This window comes from Piliocolobus tephrosceles, chromosome 19 (assembly GCF_002776525.5).
Source record: "Piliocolobus tephrosceles isolate RC106 chromosome 19, ASM277652v3, whole genome shotgun sequence".
In the NCBI taxonomy this organism is placed as follows: domain Eukaryota; kingdom Metazoa; phylum Chordata; class Mammalia; order Primates; family Cercopithecidae; genus Piliocolobus; species Piliocolobus tephrosceles.
The window spans coordinates 36,625,685-36,652,813 of record NC_045452.1 but is presented as its reverse complement, the minus strand read 5'-3'; the positions used below and the strand labels follow the sequence as shown (position 1 = coordinate 36,652,813).

At 50.8% G+C, this 27,129-nt stretch overlaps 1 protein-coding gene across 6 annotated transcripts in view; it reads left to right on the top strand.

Annotated features, from left to right (window-relative positions):
* Positions 1–27,129, top strand: part of SLC37A1 (solute carrier family 37 member 1) — a 66,667-nt gene extending 39,538 nt beyond the window's left edge. For 4 of the 6 annotated variants that reach the window (XM_023192150.1, XM_023192157.1, XM_023192146.3 and 1 more), the window contains 11 exons: positions 284–364; positions 5,153–5,284; positions 8,258–8,348; positions 10,059–10,121; positions 10,939–11,024; positions 12,025–12,073; positions 13,182–13,255; positions 14,559–14,637; positions 20,551–20,648; positions 25,453–25,517; positions 26,048–27,129. In XM_023192150.1, coding sequence (XP_023047918.1) covers positions 284–364; positions 5,153–5,284; positions 8,258–8,348; positions 10,059–10,121; positions 10,939–11,024; positions 12,025–12,073; positions 13,182–13,255; positions 14,559–14,637; positions 20,551–20,648; positions 25,453–25,517; positions 26,048–26,063 — 834 coding nt within the window. In that variant the 3' untranslated portion in view covers positions 26,064–27,129. The other 2 variants (XM_023192176.3, XM_023192183.3) reach the window with 2 other exon arrangements.

Genomic DNA, 27,129 nt, shown 5'->3' with positions numbered 1-27,129 from the left:
CGTTGCAACAATCTCACACCCATTAAGAAAAGTTAATGGATATTTTTACATTTGGTTACACCTCTGTCTTAGCCCTTTCTTCAACAGAGGATTTGATTTTCACATTCTATTATCTGAGAGTCTGGAGTGTTGAGACCAACGATTACTCTGTTTAAATCAATTGTCTTATGTCCTCTTGGTAGCTTTTTTGGGACAATAGTAAGTATCCTTGCTACAGTAAAGCCAGGTTTAATTTCTAGCTGTTGAATCAGTATTGCTCTAATGAAACTTTTTTTTTCCCCAGCACCCAAAAGGCTCTGAGAATGGTACAAACAGATTAAGTCTCCAGAAGCAAATCTTGAAGACTGAAAAGAACAGGTCTCTGGTAAGTCATACACACTTCCTAGAATGTCGGAGCTGCAGGAAAACTCCTTTGAGCCTCGTCAGCTCTCTGTCCCTCTCCCTGTGTGACATGTGTTACAAACATCCAGGTCTTTAAAAAATTAGGTCTCATTGAATTTCTTCAGTAAAATTTGAGTTTGCCCTTACTGGCTTTCTTTGGATTTTACACTTAACCAATTCATTCATTCAGCAACTCCACAGCTTTCAATGTCCCAGGCACTAGTCCAGGTGTTGGGGGTGGTGCTGGTGCAGACGGAAAGCAAGCAGAGATGTCCCCCAAGCGGTGCCAAGTACAAGGAAGACAGGCTGAGCAGGCTCTGTTTTCAGCTGGCCTTGGGGTAGGCTTCCCTAGGCAGACAGTGTTGGAACAAAGCTGTGAGAGACTGGAGGGAGAGTCTGCAGGTGCCTGAGCACAGAAGATGTCAGGGTGAGGGGCACATGGTGGGTTGGCTACATGAGGTGCACACAGAAAACTGACATCATGCGACCAAGAAAAGGTAAGGGAGAAGCAGGTAACAGAAAGAGGCATCTCCCCTTCCCCCATGTCACAGATGAGGAATTTGGGACACAGAAATGCTAAGTTAATCTGCCTTGTCATCTGCAGTAGTGGGGAGCCCTCAGTGCAGACCCTGCCCACCCCTGGCACCTGAGCCTCCTGGCCCCTACCCTTCCCATCCTCGATCCTTGTAGAAGCTCCTCACGTTGCTGCTGCTTAGCTGACCACACCAAGACACAGCAGGCATTTTAAATTTGAGTTTAATCGTTGAAGTTATAAGCTGTTCTCTGTCTAAATCAGGGTTTTTGTTTTGTTTTGTTTTGTTTGTTTTGAGACAAGGTCTTACTCTGTCGCCCAGTCTGGAGTGCAGTGGCACAGTCTCGGCTCACTGCAACCTCCGCCTTCTGGGTTCAAGTGATTCTCCTGCCTCAACCTCCCGAGTAGCTGGGATTAGAGGCACCCACCACTACCCCTGGCTGAATTTTATATTTTTTAGTAGAGACAGGATTTCACCATGTTGGCCAGGCTGGTCGTGAACTCCTGACCTCAGGTGATCCACCCACCTCGGCCTCCCAAAGTGCTGGGATTACAGGCGTGAGCCACCACGCCCAGCCTCTAAATCAGGTTTAACCTTCTACAGACACAGGGCCTCCTCTGGGAGAGGGCCCCCTCCAGCATGTGTGAGGGGCTGTTCTCCCTACCTTTTAAATCCAATGGCTTAAAGGATTAATGTACTAAACATGCGTCTCACTTTTTTATTGACTCGGGAAATTTATTTGTGGTGGCTGAAATATTAGAAAAGGGAAAAATGATATCTCATGCATTTGGGTTCTTGGATTTTAAGGAGATCGCAGGCAGTGACTAATTCAACCAAAATGCTTTAAAATCTGTACTTCTGAATTCACATTTAAACAAATCATGTCCCAGTCAGTGTCCAAAAGACTATGGCCCCTCTCTGATGACATTGAAGCCGGCAACCTGCTCTGAATCAAGACCACAGGCCCTTTCTTCTGGTGTAGTAACTGACCCATAAAACTAGCCCTGGCTTCTGAGTATAGCTTCTCTGTTTTCCGGCCCTTCTAAGAAAGGCTGTTTACAAACTTGCCGTCAAGGAGCCAGTTACGTAAGTAAAGGCACTGGCAGGCCTTGTTTCAGGCTGAGGGTGATGCTTCAGATGACCACGACCGGGCGCGTGCTGGCCACGCTTGCATGGCGCCTCCTTTCGGCAGGCTGGCCGTGGCATTTGGGTCGGGGTCAGTGGGGAGAGTGCCCCGCGAGGTTGGCTGGACACCCTGGATGTCCCCTTTCCTAGAGTGACCACTGGGCCCCTGACCTCCACTCCTTTTCAGACAGCTGCTAAATAATGTCACATGGCAGGCACTTTCTCAGTGGCCTCGTGAAGAGACATGTAAAGAAAGCTGCGGAGTGGGGAGCAAATGTGGGAAAGAGAACGAGGCTCTGCTGTCACTTGGCCACGTGGCGAGCCCACAAGTCCCCGTGGGCATTTTAGAGGATTGTTTTGGGGACAGTCGCACTTGCCATCCCTGTAGTCACTTGTCACTTTTCCTCCTTGCCGTCTCTGAGGATCCTTCTGATTGACTGTGGCTCAAGAACTGTTGGGTCCACCAAACACGGCATGAGCGTGGAGTGGGTATTTGGAGGTTGAATGTGACTCCGCCGTGCACTTTGCACGCCAAGTGGGGACTCCACAAATCTCTCTGCGATGGCCTTTCTTAAGGGAAGCTGCAGACAGCATCGGTTAGTGGGGTTAGCTTAGCATTTTTAGATAGAGCGGTTATTATTACACAGTCCCCGCACGCACATCTGTGTGGATTTTTGTTGTGTGTGTGTGTGCGTGTGTGTGTGTGTGTGTGTCAGCAGAGGGAGCCCTTTTCTCTTTGAAAGTGTAAGCCCTAAGCGTGGAGTGCACTGGCCACAGAAGCCCCCACACCCGCCGGGGGCTCCACAGATCCCATGTGGGGCTCTTGGGACACAGACTGGAAACTGCTGGTTTAGAGGCAGAGGTGCCTCTTGGCCTCCAGCCTTGTCTTGGTCCACCCAGTGGCTTCTTGTTTGCTATGTAAGGAGGAGGCAGCAGCAGCCCCCGTTTGTTTTGGAAAACCAGCCATGGCCCCACACTTTCTTTCCCATCTCCTCCAGAAGCAAACAACTGGGGCATGGGGGCTGCAAGTCCTGTTTAAGATGAGTGGGTGTGAGCACAGGGCCTGTTCTCAGCAGAAACAGAGCCTTCTGTCTGTCTAGGGGGCTCCTTGCTGCTTAGATAAGGAGCAGAGGGTCTGTGTCTGTGGCTTTAAACCAGCCCAGCAAGTGGACCCTGGAGCACTTCACACATCCTGCAAGGGCAGTGGGTGGCCCTTGGGCATCTGGGTCCTACCTGAGGCCAGGTAGATCTTCTGTGTCGACCTGCAGTCACTTCTCTGTGGGTCAGAGATGCGATTCTCCTGCCTAAGCGGCCTCTTTCCACTTGACTTTTCTCCGGCTGGTTGCGTTTCACCCACTGCTTAGCCTGTTTCCTAGGAACAGCCTGCGAAGTCCTGTAGCCCTCAGCTTGCTATGAGTGGAACTCGCCTGGGGCTGCCCCAGGGGCTGCTTCAGCTGGGCTGGGGGAATTCGGGGCTTCTCAAAGCCCCCCACAGAAGATTCCAGTGTTTAGCCACAGTAGAGCATTACTGATTCAGTTTCCCAAACTGGATGATTAGCAGAACTCATGAGAGAAAAGTTTATTCTGAAACTCAGTTGCCATTCTTAGTTTTCACACGCCGTGATGGAATTATCATCGGAAGCATGTTATGCATTTGCACTCAGGCTTGTCATCCTCATTCCAGAGCACCTGACTGTGTGGCCACCTGTGAGTATCTTCATCAGAGACCCGCTCTCCATGCCACAGTCCTAGCTGTGAAGCCGGGCTTCCTGGGCGATGTGGATACTGAGCTGCCCCTGAGGCCACCCGCTGGGTGCCCACACTGGGCTGTGCTCAGTCCCACTTGCCACCCGGTTTCCACATTTATTTTTTCTACTGGAAGAGAATTATAAATATCAAGGGGCAGGGGAATGTGGAATACATTACCATTTTCTTCTTTTTTTTTTTTTTAATTAAACTACATTTTTAGTCCAACTTACAACAGGTTATAGTCAGATAAGTACCACAAGGCTGTTTGATTTTGTGAAAGGTCTGAGATACATAGAAGCATTTCTTTGTAAGACCTTGAACCTCATAGTTCATTCATGAAGAACATTTTTATTTTATTTTCATTATTTTTTGAGACATGGTCTTGCCCAGGCTGAAGTGCAGCCCCACAATCACAGCTCACTGCAGCCTCAACCTCCTGGGCTCAAGTGATCCTCCTGCCTCAGCCTCCAGAGCAGTTAGGACTATAAGTACATACCACCACATTCCACTATTTTTTTTTCCCTAGAGATGAGGTCTTACTGTGTGGCCCAGGCTAACATTATTTTTATGTTATCCTTGCTCTGACTTGAAATCCCACTCTAGGTTGGGGATCACTCTTCTTTGCTTTAATGAATGTACACTTTGTCCTTTAGGAACATCTAGACAATCAGAATTCATAAATATCAGAATAGGTGTATTTTAAAATAATGGTGTATTTTAAAATAATGTTTCTGGTCATATATGGCCATTGTGAGCTCCTAAAAAGTACACAATCATGTAAAGAAGTTCTTATTAGCATTTTGATAAAAATTACACATAATTCTACCACTCAGTGACAAGCATTGTTGGCTTAGATTTTAGCTGCTTTCTTTCTAGAAATAGATCCTATAGTTGCCTAGTTATATATGTAGATATTTAAACATTATTTGAGGTTATAATGACATGCAGTTTTGAATGATGTTATTTAATGTGTCATAAGCATTTTCCTGTCATTAAAATCTCCCAACCTTTTTTTTTTTTGCAAGATGTCATTCGTATGGATGTATTTGAATTTTCTAATTTTTCTCAATGATGTGACATCCATTTTACCTTATACGTATTTTTTTACTTTTCAAATTATTTTTTGCAAATAGATTCCTAGAATTTCTGGTTCCGAGGATCTGTGTACCTAGCTGTTCATGAAAATGCATGAATGCTAATCATTGTAACGCAGTGGCCAGGTGGGAATGTCACCCAGGATGTCTCCATGCAGTGGAAGAGAGAGCCGCCAGGCACCCTTGTCATTAGGAAGCCTGGCCCCGCTTCACCCAGACTGCCCGGCTGGTAACACCTTTCCCTTTTGTTCCCAATGGGTTTGCCTCCAGGACCCCGAGATGCAGTGCCTGCTGCTCTCAGATGGGAAGGGCTCCATCCACCCAAACCACGTCGTCATTCTCCCCGGGGACGGTGGGAGTGGCACGGCCGCCATCAGCTTCACAGGAGCCTTGAAAATTCCAGTAAGTAAAGGTGCCCAGGAGGAGTTTCAGAAGTTTCAGAAAGGGCTGCTGCGCTGGCTGTGGGACGTCTGGTCAGTTGATGATTAAGCTTACAAAGCGGTCTGTGGTTAGGGAACCCGGGGATTCGAATCCGTAGCCGAAGCCGGGCGCTGCACACTGGTAGCTTCAGGACTGAATATGTCTGCAGTGATACTTGGTTTGCCTCATACCATGTTGAAATTGTTTTTGAAATTCGTTTTCTTCATTTAGAAATTCAGAAGGTTCATAGAAAAATAGGGCTCCTTGCCTTCACTGGAAAAATGGAAAGCCTGGCGCCCTGGGCCTGCCCCCACGTGACAGGTTGGGGAACTGAGGCCCTGACTACTGTGCCACCTGGCCCCTGTGGCCCAGCCCCTCCCCGGTACACTTGCCCTCCCACAGGCCTTGAGCGTGAGCCCATGGGAGGCGCTGTCACTGAGTGCCATGCCGTGGCCTTCACAAGCCTGGCTGGATTCTCTTTCCCTTTCAAGTGCCTTTAGGCCGGGCACGGTGGCTCACGCCTGTCATCCCAGCACTTCAGGAGGCTGAGGCAGGCGGATCACCTGAGGTCGGGAATTCAAAACCAGGCTGGTCAACATGGCAAAACCCCATATCTACTAAAAACACAAAAATTAGCCAGGCATGGTGGCAGGCACCTGTAATCCCAGCTACTTGGGAGGCTGAGACAGGAGAATCGCTTGAACCCAGGAGGCAGAGGTTGTGGTGAGCCGAGATCACACCACTGCACTCCAGCCTGGGCAACAGAGGGAGACTTGGTCTCAAAAAAAAAAAGTGCCTTCAGTGCCACAGCCTATGGTCTGATTGCCCGTGCGTGGTGAACAGAGGATGCCAAGAGTGAGAGGCAGGATGCAGGGACCAAGGGAAGAACAAGCAGCACAGGCGGGGGAAGCCTTGGAGTCAGAATCTGGACCGGGCTGGTCCTCGCTGGCACTGCTGGCCTTGCCTCCAGACTAGAAGGGCACCACCGTGCCCCGCAGTGGGTGATCAGTCTTGAGGACGAGCTGACTTGGAGCAGATGAGCGGGACGGGCACTGTAAGGAGATTTCTTGCTGCTTTTTCAGTTTTTATTACATTCATGGACTCCCTCCGCAGAGAATCTAAGGAGCCGTGCGCAGGGTGTGGAGAGGCTGTGTTCTTCCGATGGGGGCAGAGAGCCGAGAGCAGGGGCACAGGAGGGAGACCAGACCCTGCCATGTGGGCTGGGCAGGCTGTCCGTGGGGGACTATCCAGGCCGTGCCCTCCAGCACTGACAGCCAGAGCACTAGGGAGCAGACAGAGCTCTCACTTGCTGACACCACCTAGAGAAAGGCAGAGGGTCGGGGGGCACAGGCCCGAGGCCCCTCAGCAGGTCAGGGCTGGAAGCATAAGCAGTGCAACCCAGACCTCAAAATCGTATCACAGAAATTAAAGACTGGGGAGAACGTGGACTTCAGAACAGAAAGTATTCCAGTGCCCAGGAGAAACTGGGCCTGCAGAGGCAGACCCTGGAGCCAGTGTTCAGCCAGAGGAGAACGTCCCAGCCCAGGCTGGACACCAGCTCATGGGGAAAGGGCTGTGCATGCTGGCCTGTGGAAGCTGCTAGGTTTAAGTCCAAAGATTTGTTTTTAATTGTGTCCTTAGTAACAACTAGTGACCTTTTCTGCTATACCTTCCTCTGTAGCTACCCCCAAATACTTGTACTAAAGCAGGGTGCACACTAGTTATAAAAATACAGGTTTTTATATAGTGGAGTTATAGACAGTATGGGCTTCAGAGGCCCGGCTCAAGCCTCCCCCTGCCACCACCAAGCTGAGTGTTCCGGGCAAGTGTGGCACACTCCGAGCCTCCATGTCCTCGTCTGTCACATGGGCTCCATCCCTGGGGTAATACCGTAGGTTGTTCTGAGGATGAGGTGAGGTCATTTAATGACTGCTAGGCACAATGCCAGGCCCATGAAAGGCATACAGTGAATTACACGCACACATCCTCATCAATTGTGAAGACATCAACTCGTTTCATTTTAGAATGACTTGGCGAAGTGGAGCGCTGGGTTCCCCTGGTCCCCGTTTTGGTTGATTTTCAGTGCACAGACAGCCGGGGGATTCAGCACCACAGTGTTACTGGATTTCTCACTCTGAATTTTCAGATGGCCTCTGGAATTTTTATCTCACAAGTGCCATCCGCTTCTGAAAGTAGACATAAAACAAACACAAACAGGCATTTTACAGAACCCACCGCTCGATTTCCTCACTCATACCTACATGTCTCTTTTCATTGTTTTCCCTGGTGCGGACTGGTTTGTAGTACTCACAGGCGGGATGCAGTAGCCTGTATGCCTGTGTGCTGACAGAATGGTGGGAATTGTTTGATCTGTGTGTTTCCAGATGGCTGTATAATTTACAGTGATTTCAGTTCCAGGGAAGAAGAAGGAGCCATTCAGTACTGAGTCCACTGCGCCCGGCTATACGAGAACTCCTTTAATAGCTAAGTTTTCCGGGCGATGTCGTATGAAAATCAAACCTGTACATGTTTTCATTGACTCTGCTCTGATGTAAAGACACTGGGTTTTGATCCTAAAAGGTCGTCTCCATTTCAAAATTCAGAAATTTCATAGATAAATAGGGCTTCCCGTCTTCACTTGAAAAGCAGAAAATCTGGCCACACTGGGCCTGCACCCCATGTGACAGTAGAGTAGCTGCAGCTGTGGCCCCACCCCTGTCAGGGGTCCTGCCCCTCCCTGGTGCACCTGCTGGGGTGAGTGCTGCACAGTTCCCGCATCCTCACTACACCACACAGCAGTGCAGCTCCCTCCCCCCTACGTGTCTGGAGGTGCTAAAGCCAGACCAGCCACAGGATGTCTTTATGGGAGCGAAGTCATATTTAACTCTGATGCATATTTACACACACCTGCTGACTCCACATTTGGAGAAGACGCCCGACCACTCTGTTTTTCAGGGCGTGATAGAGTTCTCGCTGTGTCTGCTGTTCGCCAAACTGGTCAGCTATACTTTCCTCTTCTGGCTGCCCCTGTACATCACGAATGTGGGTGAGTATCCGCCGCTAGAACACAGTAAGTTCCGCACACTGACTGGGGTCTGAACTCTCTTCTATCTGCTGATTTCTAGAGTCTTGGAAACACAAGGTCACGAAGGGTGATTTGAGAGACACAGTTTTGAATAAAGTACTATGATGAGACACAGGCTAAAAAGAATTGAGATACGCAAACTGTATTGCCATAATGGTAACCTTTATGGGGCTTAACGGTTGACACGTTCTATCCCAGCTAGGGCTACCAGTTCACAAGGTACTTCCTGCCCTGGGGCAGCCTGCGTTTAAATGTGGGCTACACTGAACTTTGGATCATAGCAGCCAGTGAGCAGAAGCAAGGCCTCTGGGGACCTGAGAGAAGAAATCCCTGATACTCTGACCTGGAAATGGCTTCTGGGAGATAACTTCTCATTTTTGGCAGGGCCAACAGTTTGCTTTACGTTTCGGAAGCCCTGCGGTGGCTGCAGCTATAGGTTATGAGAAAACGTGCCAGTGAAATAGTAACATGCTCCCCCATGTCATGTGTGACCACAGGACAGACGAGGGGATGTAGAGTGCTTAAGGGAAGGGGCCGTTGAGTGGGGAAACCAGAACCATGGCTGAGGGGAAGCGGGAATGGGCCAGGAGCACGTGGAGGGCTCTTCGCCCAGGGAGCCAGAGAGAGTGAGAGGAAGGAGAAGACAAGAAGACACCAGGCCGTCAGGAAGGGGCAGGATCCGGTGATGTCTCAAAGAGGAGGCCTTTGAGAATGGGGGAGGCCGAGGAGTGCAGACCACCTTTTCTGGGGATGCAGATCCCATCAGAGGAGAATGCTGGCAGCACGAGGCTGGAGGCTGAACACCCCAGGAGGGAAGTTGAGGAGGTGGTGTGGGGACTGTCCCACAGCCTAGCAGGGACAGGGCCTGCCCAAGGGCCAGTGAGTGGGGAGGCAGCAAGGAGCGCCCTTGGATCCTGAGGTTCTTTCCCGGCCTCGTGACCCCCGCCTCACTTCGGCCGGTGAGCTGCACACGGCCTGGGCCTTCTTTCTCCCTTCTTCCCCTGTGGTTGCAAAAGGGGCAACATTCTCAGGACTTGAGTCTTGAACTGCTGGCATTTCCAGTTTGTTTGAAAAAAGCAAAGTTTCCTGTCTGTGCCATTGATGGTTCGGAAAGGCCAGGTTTGACCCGCAGCCCCAGATGCCGCCCAGTCTCCTTTCTCACGCAGGGCCGGCTCAGTCCACCTTAGAGCCCAGTCTCCTTTCTCATGCCTGACTGGCTCAGTCCACCTTAAAGCCCAGAACTTGTACAAAATCTAGGGGAGGGCACCCTGATCTGGTGCTGGGAGGTCTCTGTGTCCTCATCTGCAGCTCTAAAGTCATGTGGTCAGACAGCACATGTGACAGGATGCTCGAGCATCCAGGCTCCTTCCACACCCCGTCTTCTGTCCTGTGTTAATCTAACTTCATGGCGGAGGGGCCCCCAGGGGACCTCTGAACCAAAGGTGGGATAATTAGACTGAGCAGAGGAAAGCCACGGTTTTTGGTTAAGAGTGTTTTCATCCTTTCTATGTTATTTGTTTTTTAAATCTGAGTTAACTACTAATTGCTCCTTGGTGTCAATCAAGCTTATGGAACCAGAGTCTCGTGCATGGATCCTGTTCTGCCATGGTGTGTCACTGTGATACATGAAAGAGATCCTTATTGTTTCACACTCCGTTGTCATTTTAATAGATCACCTTGATGCCAAGAAAGCAGGGGAGCTCTCCACCCTGTTTGACGTGGGCGGAATCTTTGGTGAGTTCATTAAGACCTGTTCTGCTGCAGCAATAATTTCATAAGACGCATGATCCCTGAGCTGATTCGCTGCTTAGAGGGAGCAGGGTTCCCCAAGGTCTCGTATCCCCTGAGTGGACCCAGCCCAAGAGGGTCAGGCCGTCTCCTGGGGGTGGTCTTATGATCTCCCCTCCCTCCCCAGGGCCCTGACTCTGCACTTGAACAGCTTCCCTCAGAAACAGCATGCCAGCTGCTCAGGGGCTCATGCCTGTTATCCCTGCACTGTGGGATGCTGAGTTGGGAGGATCGCTTGAGCTCTTCTTGTTATGAAGACCAACCTGGGCAACATAACAAGACCCCTCTCTACAAAAAATAGTAATAATAATAACTGGGCATGGTGGCTCGAGCCTGTGGTTCCAGCCTTGGGAGAATGGCTTGAGCCTAGGAGGTTGAGGCTGCAGTGAGCCATGATCATGCCATTGCTCTCCAGCCTGGGTGACAGAGTGAGACCCTATCTCAAAACTAAAACAAAAAAAAAAGCAGCAGCATGCCTCCTGGGCAGGTGACAGACTGGCCACCTTGGTACCTTGATAGGTAAAGGGGCTTCAAGACTGGTCTAAAACCTGAACTCAGATGTCTGCAAGACTCTCACATCTGACCACAACCAATGGAGGCCTGCGGGGAGGTCAGGCCTGTGAGAAGGCTGCCTGCCCGTGATGCATGGAGAGAGGGGCTTGGGAAAGGAGGAGGCCGTTCTCCGGGCTCCTGCAGTTCTGCTTCCTCCCTGTGGGCTCATGCCCTGGGACGTCAGCGCCTGAAGCCCACCTCTCCGTTGCAGGTGGGATCCTGGCAGGTGTGATCTCAGACCGACTGGAGAAAAGGGCCTCCACCTGCGGCCTGATGCTGCTGCTCGCAGCCCCCACGGTCAGCCCTGCTGCCTTCCCTGGGCCCCAAAGCCTGCAGACAGTTCTCCACTGTCCTCCCCACCAGCCAGCATCCGCTCCTATCTGTCCCGTGCTCCACTTTCCTGACAAGCCCACTTCATTCCCTCTCGTGCCTCCTGTCCCCTGAGCCCTCCCTCTGCACCTGCGGGCCTCCACCAGGCTCCCTCCCCAACATGCACAGCTGCTGCTGGTTCAGCATGGGCTGTGCGCAAGCTGCTCCTCACTTTGGGGTGCCCCCTTGCCCCAGACAAGCTCCTGCCCATCCTTTGGGATCCGCGATACCTCCACCACCTCTTAGGCATCGTTGACCCCTCTGGTTGTGACACACGGTGCATAGTGCTTTTCAAGCATTTCATAGCTCCTGTTGGGCGGTGACATCCCCCTCTGTGCCCCAGTTCCCTCATCTGGAAAATGGGATGTCAGTAGCACCATCTTATAGTGGGTTAGAAACAATGCACATCCTTACTTTGTCATCGTAACATTAGAGGTTACAGGCTTGTCAGTGGACGCTGTAGCTCTGCACATCTGCCTCTCCACTAGCCCCAGAACAAGGGCTGACTTTCAGCCATCTTGGGGTCCTGCACATGGCCCAACACAGACCCTGAAAGAATGCTGAGTGAAGAAATGCCTGGGTGGGCCCCTTGCTGCCATCGGGGGTGGGAAGCCTGAGGACTTGGCAGTCAGACTCTCAAATCAAATCAGGAGCTCTGGAAGGCTGCCCTGGGCTGGGGATGTAGAGTGGGAGCACCCTGCAGATTTCCCCAGGTCGCCCGGAGTGCTTGGTCCAAAGCCCTTGTGGTGGGGACAAGGCCCAATGCCTGAGACGGGAGGGGGCGTGGCCGTCACTCTTTTTCAGGGGTTTCCACTCTTGGGATGGCTGCCTGAGAATCGCCCGCCGGGCTGTTGAGAAGTAGGTTTCCAGCCATCTCGCTCTGCCTGCAGCCAGCCATAGCTTTGACCTTGTGTCTTGATGTCCACAGCTGTACATCTTCTCCACCATCAGCAAGATGGGGTTCGAGGCCACCGTCGGTGAGTATGGAGGCCTTCCTGCTTTTCTTTCACATACATTTTTAAAGTTCACACAACCGGCAAGATGAAATACTAAAATCAACAGGTGCATTGTGTTGGTTTAACTGGAGCACATGGTGTGGCTAAAATTGTCCCGTGTCCTTCTTTGGGTGAAGCCATCTGGAGAGGCCAGGGTCTCCTCTCCCCAGCGCGAGGCTTGCCAGTCTGCGGGTTTCAGTGTGAGCCAGGAGAGTGCGAGCCTGGTCCGGGGCAGTGGCCCTGGGCACTCAGTGGAGAAGCCAGAGGTGACCTTGAGGTCAGCCCCTCCTGAGGCCTCGGCGGGGCCGCGGCAGCCTGTGACCTGCAACCTGCAGCCCTGGTGGTGAGAGCAACCCAGCCTAGCCCTTGGGCCGCGTCAGGTAGCCAGGAACCTGGCAGTGTGACCTGAGCAGGGTCCGGCCGGGAGCCACGGCAAGTGCCCCCCCCCCCAGCCACCTCCTCCCAGCTTTGCCAGCTGCCCTCCAGGAGTGGTTGCATAACTTTGGAGGACTGTCTTGAATACCCTGCAGGCCATGCTATCAAATTATGCCTCCGGCACTTAAAAGTATGCTTTCTGTCCTACCGAGCCAGCAGTGGGGATGTGTGTGGTCCCCTTAAACATCATCCAAAAGGCAGCTTGCCCACAGGAGAGGAAGTGGAGTTTCCTGTGACCCCTCAGGCCAGAAGCTTCCTCACCTGAGTGTGAGCCTAGAGGAGAGTTTAGGAAGTGACGTGGTCCAGGGAGAGGGTGGGAGTCTGCCCTCAGGGAGCGCCACAGCAGCTGTGGGTGAGGAGAGGCAGGCCTTTCTGCCGCAGATGAAGCAGGGGCCAGCCCAGGCCCGGGTCAGGCCCAGGGTCCGGCCTGTGCTCGCTCCCTCGTGGTGGCAGCTGCTGCCCTTCAAGGGTGGATGAGCCTGAGTCTTAGGGGAGGGTACGATTTGCTTTAGCGCCTTACTAGACAAGTTTAGAGGAAGCTGTTTCTGCTGCACCCCCTCCCTGTGCTCCCCAGGCGCCCACCTCGGGCTGCTCCCATGCATGCGGGGCTCTCTGGAGGACACGCTTCCATTCTCTGCCCCTCTGCCTCCCACAGCCATGCTGCTGCTCAGCGGAGCCCTGGTCAGTGGGCCCTACGCACTCATCACCACCGCCGTCTCTGCCGACCTGGTGAGTAGAGCTGGGAGAGACGCTGGCCCTGTGGGCACCCCACCATTTGCCATTCATGACAAAAGCGTACTCCATTACTGTTAGTAAAACCGTATTTGCAGAAGCACGTTTTTGGCAGCTCACCTACATCTGTGGTCTCCAGACTTCCTGCACCTGCCCCCCTCCACGCTTCTAGAATCACGGGCAGGTTGGCGCGAAACTCACCGCTCAGCACAACAAAAGGCTCTTGGGCGCCATCCTCATGACTCAGGCGCCTTTTCACTCCAAGGGGGCAGGGGAGGGGTCCTGTCCTGGACACCTCTGCAGAGAGAGGGGCCAGGCTGGGAAGAGGCACTGGGGGATTCGGCCCTCCTCGTCCAGGTACCACGCCCTGCCTTGGTCACCTTTGTGTTGGGCATGTCCTGAAACTGCCTGAGTGTGCGTGAGCATGCAGACTTGTGTCTGCATGGGCTTGGAAAGTTCTGGAAGGATCCACATCAGACCATTAGCAGTGGTCAGCCTTCATGGGATAGAGGCAGAGGAGAAACTTTCACTTATTTTTTAGACTTCAAAATACATAGGTTCTGGATGATTTTCATATTGTGTGTTCTGTTCTTTATTTTATGTACGTATTACATGCATACACAAGCATTTATGTTTTTGAACGCTGGTTCATTTTTATAGTTTTAGGCTTCCAGGCGTTGTTTCCGCTGATCTTTTCCCCCTCCTATTGTCCTCTTGTCCTCAATTTGTGCTTTTTCCCCGTTATCTATGCAACATTTTCAAAACCGGAGCTCCTGGCGGCTGCTCACCGAGGACCCGTGCCGGCCTTCGTTCCTCGGCTCTCCCTCCTCCCTTCTTCCCCTGGCGTTTGCTGTCAATCAGGTTGAATTTTAGGTCCCGCAGAGACATCTGACAGGGGTCCTAGGAAGGCCCTGGTTGTTGAGGAATCCAGCAGACGTGGATGTGGCTGGGAAGGAAGGCCGGTGCAGCTCAGGGCAGGGGCACGTGTCACGCATCTTCACACCTCATGCTGGCTGCCCTGGGGCCCCAGGGAGGAGCAGGACTGTGCTGAACAAACACATTTATTTGAAGAGAATCCTAAGGTTCTTGTAACTAGAACCAAACATTTCTGAGGATTTTTGACTCTTAAAAACCCTGAAAGTTTTAACTCTCCAGGGCAAACTTGGGGTGGAGTTTAATGAGAAATACCCTCACGCTGAGTTGTTCTGCAGAGCAGTTCGAGTAAATGGTCATACAGAGGCTTAGGTTTACTTCTCATGCTACGGAGACAAGCTCCACATCTGTTTTTCCTCTCTTCTAGGGGACTCATAGAAGTCTGAAAGGCAACGCGCACGCCCTGTCCACCGTGACCGCCATCATCGACGGGACCGGCTCTGTAGGTGCGCAGAGAGTTTTGGCTCTGGGAGGTTTGGTGTCTTAGTGGAAATCACACTGTCACATGCTCGTTAACAGGTACCCAGGGTTCCAATTGCACCGCTAACATCGGGTGTGCCGGCTTCTTACAATACGAGCAGAAAGCAGGGGACACGGCGCAGAGAGTTGGTCGTGCATGCCTGGGTGGCTTCAGGGAGATGCGCGTGTGACTAGCTGTGTGTGTCCGGGTTTTCACCCGAGGCAGTGGTTGGCAGACTACAGCCCATGGGCTAACTCAGGTCCACTCATTATTTATTGCCTTCATCTCAAGAAAGGCAGAGTCTTATTAAATTACAGAAAAACTAATTGGTCCAAAAGCATACAGGGTTCTGAGTGTTACCAGCATCGTCGAAGCTCTTGAAAAGAATTCAGTGGCATATTCTGGAATTTAAAACGGTGGCAGAATAAGCAACCCATTCCCTTAGGGAGCAGGCAGGTGGGAACCGGCAGAGCGCCAGTCTCCTCGCCCATGTGCAGCCTGACAGCACGGCCATGGCCTTCCCTGAGCCCTTGTACGGGCAGCACACACAGTGGCTGTGCCTGTCGGGTGAAGATCAGGAGCTGCCACGCCTGCCAGGTGAAGATCAGGAGGGTCCTTCCTACATGTGGGAGGTTACGGGGGGCTGCCTGGTGTGGCTCTCACGGCTAATGATCTGGAGTGCCAACCTGGTGAGTCACTTGCTGCGTGGGGTTCTCAAAGCAGTAAAGCCGAGTGTTTGCTAGATGAAGGTGGCTCAGTAAACCTAGGTCAGCCAGAACCTGGTGCTGGAGCCTTCCCGCGGGCTTGTGCAGGGAGCTGATGTTGCTCTTGGCTGCCCATGGCCTTGGTGTCAGCAGGCTGGAAACATCACAGCACATTTCTGGGTGTCCGCTGCTGTCTCAGTGATGGCAGAATGCAAAGTCCTCCCACCGCATGGCCTCCCTGCTGCTCTTCTGAAGGCCAGGCTGGCCCCTGTGTGGGCTCTTTGCTCTGGCCACGCCCTGTGTCTGGGAAGGTCCCCAGAGGTGACCTCGTGCCACATTCCCTCATGCCTTGAGTCTTTGCTCACATGTCATCCTGTCAGCGAGACCTCCTGGGACCACCCTGCTGAGAACGCGGGAACCCTTCTGGCCTGGCCTGCAGGCCCCCTCTCCCTGGTCTGTTCTCTGGAGCACTCTCCCCGTCGCAGTGGGACTTGGTGCACTCCTCTGCTTTGTCTCCTCTGTCTCCACCACTGGAACAGAAGCTCCAGGAGGATGGGATTTGCTTGGGTTTTTGAACTGAACGGGCTGCTCCCAGTTAGAATCACAGCCAGGGCCCACGTGGCTGAGTGCACAGTAAGGAGCGAGGCCGGACAGGCCCCAGGCGCCCCACGCACCCCTGGGTGGCAGGAACCCCAGCTCCACGCTGCTGCTGCTGCAGTTTCTGGGGCAGGGCTGGCTTCATGTGACCCATTGCCTTGTTCTGAGAAGCAGTGGGCAGGGTGGCCGTTGCTCAGAAAGCCGCGCTTTGGCTTTTGTTGTTCACCAAAGTGAGACCAGAGCAGGTTCGTCTCTGCCTTTAATGTTGGTTCCTTCATTTCACTGGATCCAGAGGGGCTTTGAGTGTATTGGGTGGTGGCGGCGGTCACCCCTCCGATCTTCTTTCTTGGGCATCTCAGTAGGAAGTCGGGGGACTGCGGGGCTGAGCTCGGTTCTGATTGACGTTGTGACTGCGTGGCCTTCTCTTGGCCTTGTGCCCCAGTGGCCTGCGTGCGGCCTGCCATTCGGTCTGACTCTGCTGTGAAACCCTGTTCTAAAAGCTGACTTGGCGCTCCACTGGCAAAACCCCGACTGCTGCTTTAAAGCAGAGCATCAGTGTAAAAAAAAGAGAGAAATCATGAACTAGGTGAAAAAACACATTTTTCTTCATATTCTTCTCAAAATGAGAGGGAAGCAGAAGTCTGTGGCTATGGGTAGGGGACTCTGCATCTGTGAACAGAGGCCATTGCTCCCGAGCGGGTGGAAGGGAGGCGCAGTTCTGAATGCCTTCGGCCCACTCACAAGGAAGGTGGCACGCACGCCGGACCCCCTCTGGCCTTCTGTTAACCTGCACCAAGTCCTGACTGTCCACAGAGCTGCTGCGCCCACCTTGATGGCTGCTATGTTACACCAGAGGCGGGACCAGGACCCGACTCCTCCGGGCTCTACCGCCCATCAGTGCCTGCTGCCTGCTCAGTAAATGATCACCATGGAAACGGCACTCAGGCCTGCCCACCCCCACCACCACGCCTCGGTCATTATTCCTTCCATTATTCCTTCCATGAGTGCTGCCCAGCGAGACCAAGTGCAGGCTCCAGTGGGAAGGCCACCGTGTCAGCCAAGGCCCTTCCCCAGGGAGTTGCCCGCGTGCTTACTTAGTGTCACCGTCCACTCCTTGGCACTGACTCGGGTGGAGGCGAAGCATGACTCATTGTAAGTCACCCCTGCCTTCTCCCAAGTGCCATATGGTCGGTTGACACGGCGTCTGCAGTCCTTAGAATCGCAAAGGTTGCCGTTTCCGTACATTTCATGCAGAGCAATTAAATAGAGCGCTGCATTTTTTCAAGTTAATTTTTATTTATTAAAGTAAAACAGAATGTACCTTAGAAGCCAGACAGTCCTACAAGCTTATTACGTTGTACAGTGGCATTCCATCCCCCTCCCCAGCCCTCTCTGTCTAGAAGCAGCAATTTCAGCTGCGTCTCTCTGCTTACCTGTGTATGTTCATGTTTCTTGGTTCATCATCTTATCATCAGCTGTACTCCTCTTACGGAAGAGGGGACCTGGCTCCCTCCCACCCCGATATTGCCCACCCTCCTCCCCCTCAGTTATACTGGCCACACTCCTGCCCTTCACTTCCCAGCCAAGAAAGAAACTTTAATTATGCCCCCTCAATAGAAGCATCTTGTTCTTTCCTGGGGCGGGGGTAAACACATCTCATCTCTTCCTCTTTTCTACATTTCCGACAAAGTTCTTCCTTCCCTGCACTGTGGTCGGCACCCTGCCCCACCCCACCCCTTTCTTCACACCATCAGCCTCACTCTGCCCACTGCGCAGCTTTGCCCCAGAGCACCTGTCACCACGGCACTGGGAGTCCCCCCCTCTCTTGCCCTCAACACTGCCCTAGCAGTCTAGACCCCTGTTTACCACTCCTGTGGTGGAAACTGTCTCCTAGTAGCTTCCTGAGTTAGGGGAGGTGCGTGCTGCAAGCTTACAAGTGCAAAGTGGTGTCTGGATTCCGCTCCCGCCTGAGGCAATGCGGACGTGGAAACACCTTCTCTTCAGAACCCCCGTCTCCCAGCCCCCGTTGCCGTCACTGACACGTGCACCAGACATGCGGACCCCAGCCCTTGCTTTCTGACCTTCTCTTTTTTCTCTTAGAATTCTCCAGGTTCCCTTCCTTACGCCTGGAGCCTTTCTTCATCCACCGTCCTGGGCACCTGGTGGCCCCTTCAGTCTGGAAACACCTGCCCTTCACTTTAGGGGAATTGGGCCCCTATTCGTTTGATAAGTTTTCCTACCATTTTCTGAGTTGCTTTTTCGTTCTGGAAAACATATTAGACAGATGTAGGCTTTTCTGGATTAATCCTTCAACTTTCTTTCTTTCCCTTCCTGCCCATCTCCCTGTTCTTTCTTCCACTTTCTCAAGGAGATTCTTGACTGTATTTTCCACCTTTGTATCGAACATTTTACTTTTTCTGCCGTATTTTCAGTGTTCACTGATGTTTCTCTGCCCTTTCAGGGTATCCTGTTTTATTTCTTGTTAGATTGAATCATGTGAAATTGATAACAGGTTTTCAGCCACAAAAAAAAGAGGAATGTCATGAGGTTCAACTTAGTCTTCTGTTGGCTCTCTGGGGTGCTGTGAGCTCCTGGGAATATTCTCCTCCAGGCTCCCTCCTGTCAGCTTGCTTGCTTTCGCGTTGGGGTATTCCTGAGACACAGGGCAGACCTTGGTTGCCCCTTCATCACTTCCCATGGAAGAAGGGGTCCTGCATAGTGGTTTGAAGTCTTTCTGTGGGAACAGTGTGCTGGCTGCTGGTCTCCAGGCAGAGGGACCCTGTGGAACCTGGAGGAGGAGACTCCTTCAGTGCCCAGGGGAGCCTGGGTCCAGCCGCCAACATCCTTGCCATGGCGTGGGACCATGGGTGGCTGCTTAGTGGAAGCTGGTGTCTTTCCCCAGATCCCCTGTTGCCTGTTAGGTGGCATCCCTGTCCTGAGCTGGGCTTAGTGTCCCCACAGGTTAAGCTGCGCTCTCCTGCACGGGGGCATCAGGAGGAGTCTCTATCAGCGAGGATGAGAAAAGAGACCTGGGATCTGAGGTGCGGCAGAGGGAATGTAGCTAATAGTTTGTGATAAAAGACTCAACCCATGCTTCCTTTTTCTCTTGCTGACCCCCCTCCCTTCCCCCTGTCCTCCTCCTCCCTTGTCCTCCCCTCCCCTGTCTCGTGTGCTCCGCTGGGCCTGACTCTGCTCCATGTGTCCCTGTGCCATCTCCCTCTGAGGGTGCTCAGTGGAGCAGGGAACACTGGAGGCTGTGTTAGCTGTCAGCCCTTCTCCGTCCGTCTTCCAAAACTACGTGCCCTTCGGTGGGAGGATTTATCATTTTTAAAAGTCAGTGATGGTGCCGTTCGTGTTGAGAGGTGTAGAGAGAACACATGAGTAGCCAACCATGTTTACCTGGAAGTTCTGAGAATTAAAAAAAATACATACAATTGCTCCTGGGATTATAAAATAGTAAGTGCACTTTGTGAACACTTGAAAAAAATGAGTGTCTAGGGCATGAAAGACCCTGGTTATCTTCTCTCAGAGATTGTCAGTTCATAGCTTGGTGGAAATTCTTCAGGCTTTTTCCCATGTGTCTACCAAAACAGGCCATCCTACATGTGTATCAGGATTCATTTCAGTCCCTCTTGGTAAAATGCACCAGCTGCTACAGAACACATTCTTAAACGGCAGCCCCTGGGCATTTAGGGGGATCCTTTATTTTGTTTTCATCATTTAAAAAAACATTTTGACATAATTTCAGACTTTAAGTTGCAGAAATAGTACATTCAGACATTTTAGTACATGTGGTTCATCGTGCACCCCTCATGTATGTTTACACACATATACACATGCACACCCGCATCATTTTTCTGAACCACTTAAGAGTAAAGTGCACACGTTGCCCCTTTACTCGTAACTATTCAGCGTGTACTTCCTAAAAGCAAGGAATTCCATGACAGACCACAGTGCAATGGTCAGAATCAGCAAGTGAGCACTGAAAAGTATTAGTATCTACAAATCTTATTCCACTTTTACCCAGTTACATTTTTATAGCATAAGAATATCTAAGATTGTGCATTGAATTCAGATTTCCTTACAGTGTATTCAGGAACATCATGGGAGTGTTGGATGAAAAGAATGAACATTACAAGGCCAACACACATTTTTAGGATGGTTCTGGGAAGAGGCTGTGCCAGCTTTGCCTTCTCAGTAGTCAGGCGTACCGGTGGAGTATTCTTATCTGAAGTGCTTGGGACCAGAAGTGGTTACGTCTTTTTATTTTTTCAGATTGTGGAATATTTGCATTATACTGGTTGAGCATCTCAAATCCCAATTCTGAAATGCCCCAGTGAGCATTTCCTTTGAGTGTCAGCACTCAAAACGTTAAGAATTCTGGAGCATTTAGGATTTCCGATTTTCAGATTTGGAAAGCTCAACCTATACTAGACCTTTTACCCGCTCCCAGTCTGATAGGCCAGGATGAGGTAGTGTAATCCGTATGTGTTCCTTTCATTGTGAGTGCGGTGTTGAGCCCCGTTCTGTGTGACTGCTGGTCATGTGCTGGGATTTTCTCTAAACAGCACCATGTGTGTCCATTTGCCCGATTTCAGGAGCAGCCCTGGGCCCCCTGCTGGCTGGGCTCCTCTCCCCGTCCGGCTGGAGCAATGTGTTTTACATGCTGATGTTTGCAGATGCCTGTGCCTTACTGGTAAGTGGGCCTATTTTTAGTCCAGTCCACCTTGAATGCGGATCTCTGTGGCTGTGGCCAAACACTGGTGGTGCATTCCTGAGTTATCAGATTTGGGTCTTCCCATCTTTTCTAAATATGCATAGTCTAAAGCCCCTTCTCTCTCTGGTTAGAAAAAATCAGAAACAGAAAATCAGAAACAGAAGCAGGGGACAGTCTTTGGTCTGCAGCCTTCAGGACGGCACAGAGGCCAGGAGCATGGAGCTCCGTGGCTCTGGATCCTTGCCCGTCGTCTGTCATGTGTGTGCCTGGGGCGGGTTTTGTAACCTCTGCTCCACAGCTTTAAAATGGGCATGATAATGGCACCCAGTGGCAAGACTGTTGTGGAAATTAAAGCAGATGATACACAGAGCCCGGCCTCCCACTGGTCATCAGTGTCCTGGTGTCCCTCCTGCAGCCATGCTTGTCAGATGGCGGGAGCAGCCCCAACTTCTTTCACCTGAAGGGATGGGAGAGAATAAAGGGGCAAAGAGGCTGTCCATGCAGACACACCAAGTCGCCTTCTGGCTTCTGCCCCCTTTTCTCTGGGCTCCTGCTTCTGTGCCCTCCTGTGTGGAGAAAGCTTGAGGTTTTCCTCTAGGTAGGGAAGACCCGTGATGATGTCACAGTCACACAGATGTGCACTTGCGAGGGGCACATACATTTATCTTTACAAGTCACCTGGCCACAGAGTCCCCAGACCCACAGCCATGCCTCTCCTCTTGCTTCACCAGACAAAACCTGAGGCTGATCCCAATAAAAATGAGTTGAGAATTTTAGAAATATCAACTCACTCAACTAAATGAAAGTCTTATATCTTAATTCCAGGAAATTATAAAACTCAACTTCCCCACCACATACAAAATCAAATACCAACTCTCAACCTATGGATTTACTAGGTTTAAATGGCTGTTCTTTGGATCATCTGTGGGTCTTCTTAATGCCTGAACGTTCTAGTGAAGCCTCAGATGTATTTCCACTAAGTAGCAGTAAAATTCCTGTCATTACAACTGTTCAGAGAATCTGAAATATCTTCAGAAATATTCAGTAATACATATTGAAAATTGTTTTGATGCATAGCCAAACTCATAAGAAAGTAAAGGAATTCCCCAGGAGCCAGAATTGTAAAGGCAATATAAATACACAAGCTCAGGAGTCAAGGGGTTGGGGTGGCTGTGCCCACACTGGGTAAGAGATAAGGTGTTAGGCTGGCACAAGATGAGGATTTGGAACTGGAAGTCTCCTCATAGAGCCAGGACCCTCGAAGAGCCATGCTTGCAGTGACAGAGTGTATTAGATGGTATCTGCACACTGGCACAGGCAGACAATGGGAATCTGCCCATCTTAGCCAGATTAAGGGAAAAAATATCCCTTGAAAATTTTTAGCCATAGACTTCCCCACAGTCAGCTTTAATCTTTGAGCTTATATAAATATATTTAAAATGAACAAAGTTGGTCCTTAGGCAGTGATAATGCAGAAGCAAATAGGGACAAATCTCAACCCTGCAGCACAGGATTTCTGTAGCTAACACCCTACTAAAGATGAGCTCACAATACAAAATTATGAAACATAAGCAATCCACTTTGAATGACAGTAACAGACATAAAAAATGGTGGAATTGGACTCCCCCAAAACTACAGATAAAAGAGTTATATAAACTAAAAATAAATATATGCAGTGTTACTAATGACGTAAAGAAAAGGATCTGACCTCATGAAAGAAAGAACAAGACACTATTGAAAAGACAGAGTAGGCTTCAAAAACAACCAAACAGGAGTTATAGAAATGAAAAATATGATCTTTAGCCTGAAAAAAAAAAAAAACTCAGTGGATGGGTTAGAAAAGCAAATTACATACAGCTGAAGAGAAGATTACTGAAATGAAATATAGACTTGAAGAAATTATCCAGAATTCAGCACAAAAAGAGAGATGGAAAATATTAAAGAGAAATGAAATATAAAATGGAGGACCAAATGAGATGGCCTAATACTATCTGAAAGTAATTCCAGAGGAAGATAATAGACTGGGTTTGAAGCAATATTTTAAGAGAAAATAGCTGAGAATTTTCCAGATACATCAAAGACAAACATTCTTAGATTCAGGAATCAAATGACTTAGAATTCTGTACCTAGATAAACTTGCATGCAAGAGTAAGGGTGAAGTGAAAACATTTTTAACCAAAGATGCTCCCAGCAAAAATTGCTAAACAGTGTATTTAAAGAGGGAAGATAGATCCAGAAGGAAAGTCTGAGATGCAAGGAGAAATGCAAGCAAAAAAAGCAATATTCCTAAGGATGAATCTAAGTATTGACCATATAAAATAGGGGCCAGCTAACTGTGGCCTATTTTTGTATGATCCTCCAGCTGGGAATGGTTTATATTTTTAAAGATTTCTTTAAAAAAATCAACAAAAGAATGCGCAACAGAGACCATATGGCTGCAAAGCCTGAAATATTTACTATCTAGACCTTTAGAGAAGAAGCTCTCTGACTCTTAGTTTAAAACAACAGCAATAGTGACTAATTTGGGCAATATAAAAAAAGAACTGAAATACTGAAAATGTAAAGTACAAGTGGGACAATCAGAGTTGCAGCACACCACAGTTCTTATATTGTCAAGTCAATAGCAATAGAATGTGTAACCTTCAAGGCAATACAGGGAAATGAAGATTTATCCAAGAGAACCTAGGGTCAGGGGAAGCATAGAAAAGGCAAGGTAAATAGAGAAATACATAGCGACATGGATGAAAATGATCCCGGCATACCAGCAACACAGTAACTATAAATGGACTAAACTCATCAGTTAGAAGCAGAGATTGTCAAGCTGCTTTTAAAAATACAGGCACTGGTTATTTACAAGAAACACACCTGCTACACTGGAATTCCAAAAAGACGAAAGTCAAAGAATGGGAAAGTACACGACAGGTAAATAATAACCAGAGGAGGCTGGATTTGTTGGATTGGAAGAAAGAGACCTAAAGCAGAAGCACTTGGGAGATTGTTGTAGTGGAGAAGAAACTGTACCAGGATATGTAGCAGGCCGGTGAGCTCGAGTTGGGCCTTTCAAACCTAAGAAATAGACATACCTTTTTCTCTTCCCTGATCAACATGCTTTCTGGGATCTTTTCACCAAAATAGACAAGTGTTTTCTCCCAGATCTGAGGCTGAGAACTTCCTTGATCTCAGCAGGTGTCCTGGGGGGCCAGAGGACACCATGCTTCCTGCCTCACCACGCACACTGATGGCTAGCTCCAGGGCCTGCCGGACTGCCTGGGCACACAGCCAAAGTCCTCAGGTCTCCAGTGCGTGTTGCCTGGGCTCCTGAACTTGGCAGGGCCCCTCAAGTTGGCAGGGCCCCTCCTTGTTGGTCATTCTTGCATGTGTGAGCCAAGCACACGGGCATGATTTGAAATCGGATCTCTGTTCTTCAGAACTGTCACTGTTTACAGTTCATCCCATACCCACAGATAACACTTGCTACTACATTCTTCATCTTTTTTTTCTCTGTCTTAATGATCGGCTTTTCATAATCATAGGTCTCTTCAGGCTAGCACTTTTCACACATCACACTTGGTAGGATGTAGATGTGGGTAAGGTACCAGCTCAGACACAACAAGCCTGTGCCGGTAATTGGAGCTAGCGGTTCAGATACACACAGATGGATTTATTTAACAAAAACCTTGCTCTTGCCACCAGCACTATTGTTAGTACCTGCCGTGTTCCCACAACCTTTACCAACTAATTATCGTAAACACCTTTCATGTACCAAGCAGAGCAGCTGGATGCATCTTACCTGTAGAAGGGGCTCCTGTTCTCTCCAGCTTGAACTCACCTCATACAAGGGACTTCTGAGTTCCTACTCGAACCATAAGCATCTAAGAAAATAGAAGAGTTTCTGCCTTATAGAGCTGTGGCCTGAGGCTTGGGGGTGGGGCCGTGGGTTTGGTTTTTAAGCAGCCCCTCGAGACCGTCCTCCAGCACCCCTTCCCCGCCTCCCCTGGCCCAGTGATCCACCCTGGGTCTGAGGGCATCTGCGGCCCTCTAAGAGTGAGGGGCCACGTCCAGGGAGAGCCCTCCTGTGGTCTATCATACTTGGGGAGAGACTGGATCCACACTGGAAAATGCAGACACACTAGTTAAATTGGGGATAGCACAATCATTTGTCTGGATTTAGAAGCTGATGTTGAGCCCTCGAACATGTGAAAGGCACAGAGTTAAAGCCCTGGGTCTGGAGAGGAGCTCAGGCTGAGGCGGCGATATTGGTGGAACAGCCCTGGCCCCCGGCCAGGCCTGGCTTCCGAGGGGCTCTCAGTGGGGTGCAGCTGTCCTGAGGCAGCCTCTTCAGACCCCAGGACTGGCTTTGGAGGAGATGCTTACCTGGCTTCGCCTGAGAAACTCACAGGTCCAGCCCCTGGGCCACCAGCATTGTGGTCCTCTTGTCTATTTTCTTTTTCCCACTGTGGACATTTTATGATTGGACTAATTTTATTCTAAACATGACTTGACCCCAGAACTGGTTCAGGCTGCATCTTTCCCAAAAGCCTTGTTTTCAGGGCACCTCCTGGTTCTTCATGGGCCCTCATCAGACAGCCCTGCCCACAGGAACCAAGGCCTCGGGCTGAGTATGCAGGCACCACTGCTCTTGCAGGGAGGTGACCCCAGGAAAGGTGCTGTGGGGAGAGAACCACCGCCTGAGTCTTGCGGGCTAGGTCCTCATGGTGTCCACAGCGCGGGCCGCCCTGTGCCTGCCCCAGTGACGCGTGGGCTCACCTTTGTTTTGGTGCAGTTCCTGATCCGCCTCATACACAAGGAGCTGAGCTGCCCAGGGTCAACGACGGAGGACCAAGTTCCGTAAGTCCCTGCTCGGGCCCTGTTCCCGTGCATGAAAGCCAGCTCCAAGGCGCCTTCTGTCCTATCTGCCTTCCACACCTGGCTTTCCCTAAAAGAAAGAACATGGCTTGTCTTTTCACGGCATGCCACCTTCACTCTTGCTTTTTCTTTTCTAATGAATATCTGTTTGGATGGGTTGGTGGTAATCTCTCCTCAAAACCTGGGTGGAAAATGGGAGGGAATTGCCGTCTTTGGCATTCTGTTGGAGGTGCAGCCCCCCGAGCTCTCCTTGCCTTCCTGCTCGCCCCCTTCTCCCTCCTCTTTTCGCTCCTTCCCTCCCTTCTCTCTCCTTCCTTCCTGGCCCCCAGGAGGTTGTGAGAAAGGTGCAAGGGTTGATCTAGCATCCAGTGCCCCTGTAGGAGACAAATCCCTGCTGGGCCTGGAGGGCAACCGGCTCCCCAGGGGATTTGCGTGTGGTGTGTGAGGTTCAGCATCTCTTGCTGAGCCACTGCTGGCTGTTAGAGCAGGTGTTCTTTCATCCTCTCTTTCAGATTTAAGGAACAGTGATGCCCCACCCCCGGTCCCGTGGAGCGGGTCTGGGCCCACCCTTCACAACTGCCTTTCAAGGACAGTTTAGATAAAGGGCCCTGCACAGAAAGAGTGACTTCCCTTTGCCTTTTGCACACGCACCTGGAAAAGACACAGAAGCCAACCTGAGAACTCCTGGTGCTATTTTCAATGAGATGCAGAGCTGAACAGCAGTGAGAAAAGTCTGCAGGAACTGCTGCCTGAGCCGAGCCAGAGAACCGAAGACCCGGCCACCCCTGGCCTTGAAGGCGTGTGCCCATGCAACCACCTAAATGCACGCGTGACAGCAAGGCCGGGCGGGTGTGGGGTGCACAGATAGCCTCGACCCTCTCAGGAGTGTCAGCCACGGAACATCACAGTGAGCGAGTGCCACGCTGACTGTGGCTTCAGAGAACCTGAATGTGCCATGTGGAAAAACAGGACAGCAGAGCCCACCAGACAGCGCCAGCCAGCGGAGAAGCAGAGAGCCAGCGCCACATGACAGCAGGAAGGCCGACAACCTGATCGGAAACCAGGACGAGCTCAGACCTACACCACCCCAGAGGCTTTTCTAGCACCCCTGATGTTCCAGACTGACCTGAAAACTAATTGTTGAGAAGCCAAGGCTGAGGAGGCAGAAAGCACCTCCAGTTGGAGGCACCCAGGCGTGCCAGCCACAGAGCGCCCCGAAGCCACCGTCATCCCAGCCCCTGGCATTCCCGCTGCCCCCCGAGGCCTCGGTGCTGCTGTTCAGCTCGGGGCACAGGGGCATGGCAGAGGCTTGGGAAGTGGCCTCCCCACCAGCACTGGGATTGGCGGGTCCAAGCCCAGCAACGGGCTTCACGCCACGACACACACCACACCTGGGACGGTTTTTAATACCTAGCAACAGAGTGGGTTATTTAAGATGTGTATTGTGTCATATGAAGTTTAAGAAACATAAATGGCATTTTATTTATTAAGACAAACTCCAATTGTTCTCTGGCCATTTTTTTTCAGTCGTGTCTAGAAAAATACTTATCTGCCCTTTGAAATAAAATGTTTTTGTTAAAAAAATCTCAGAACA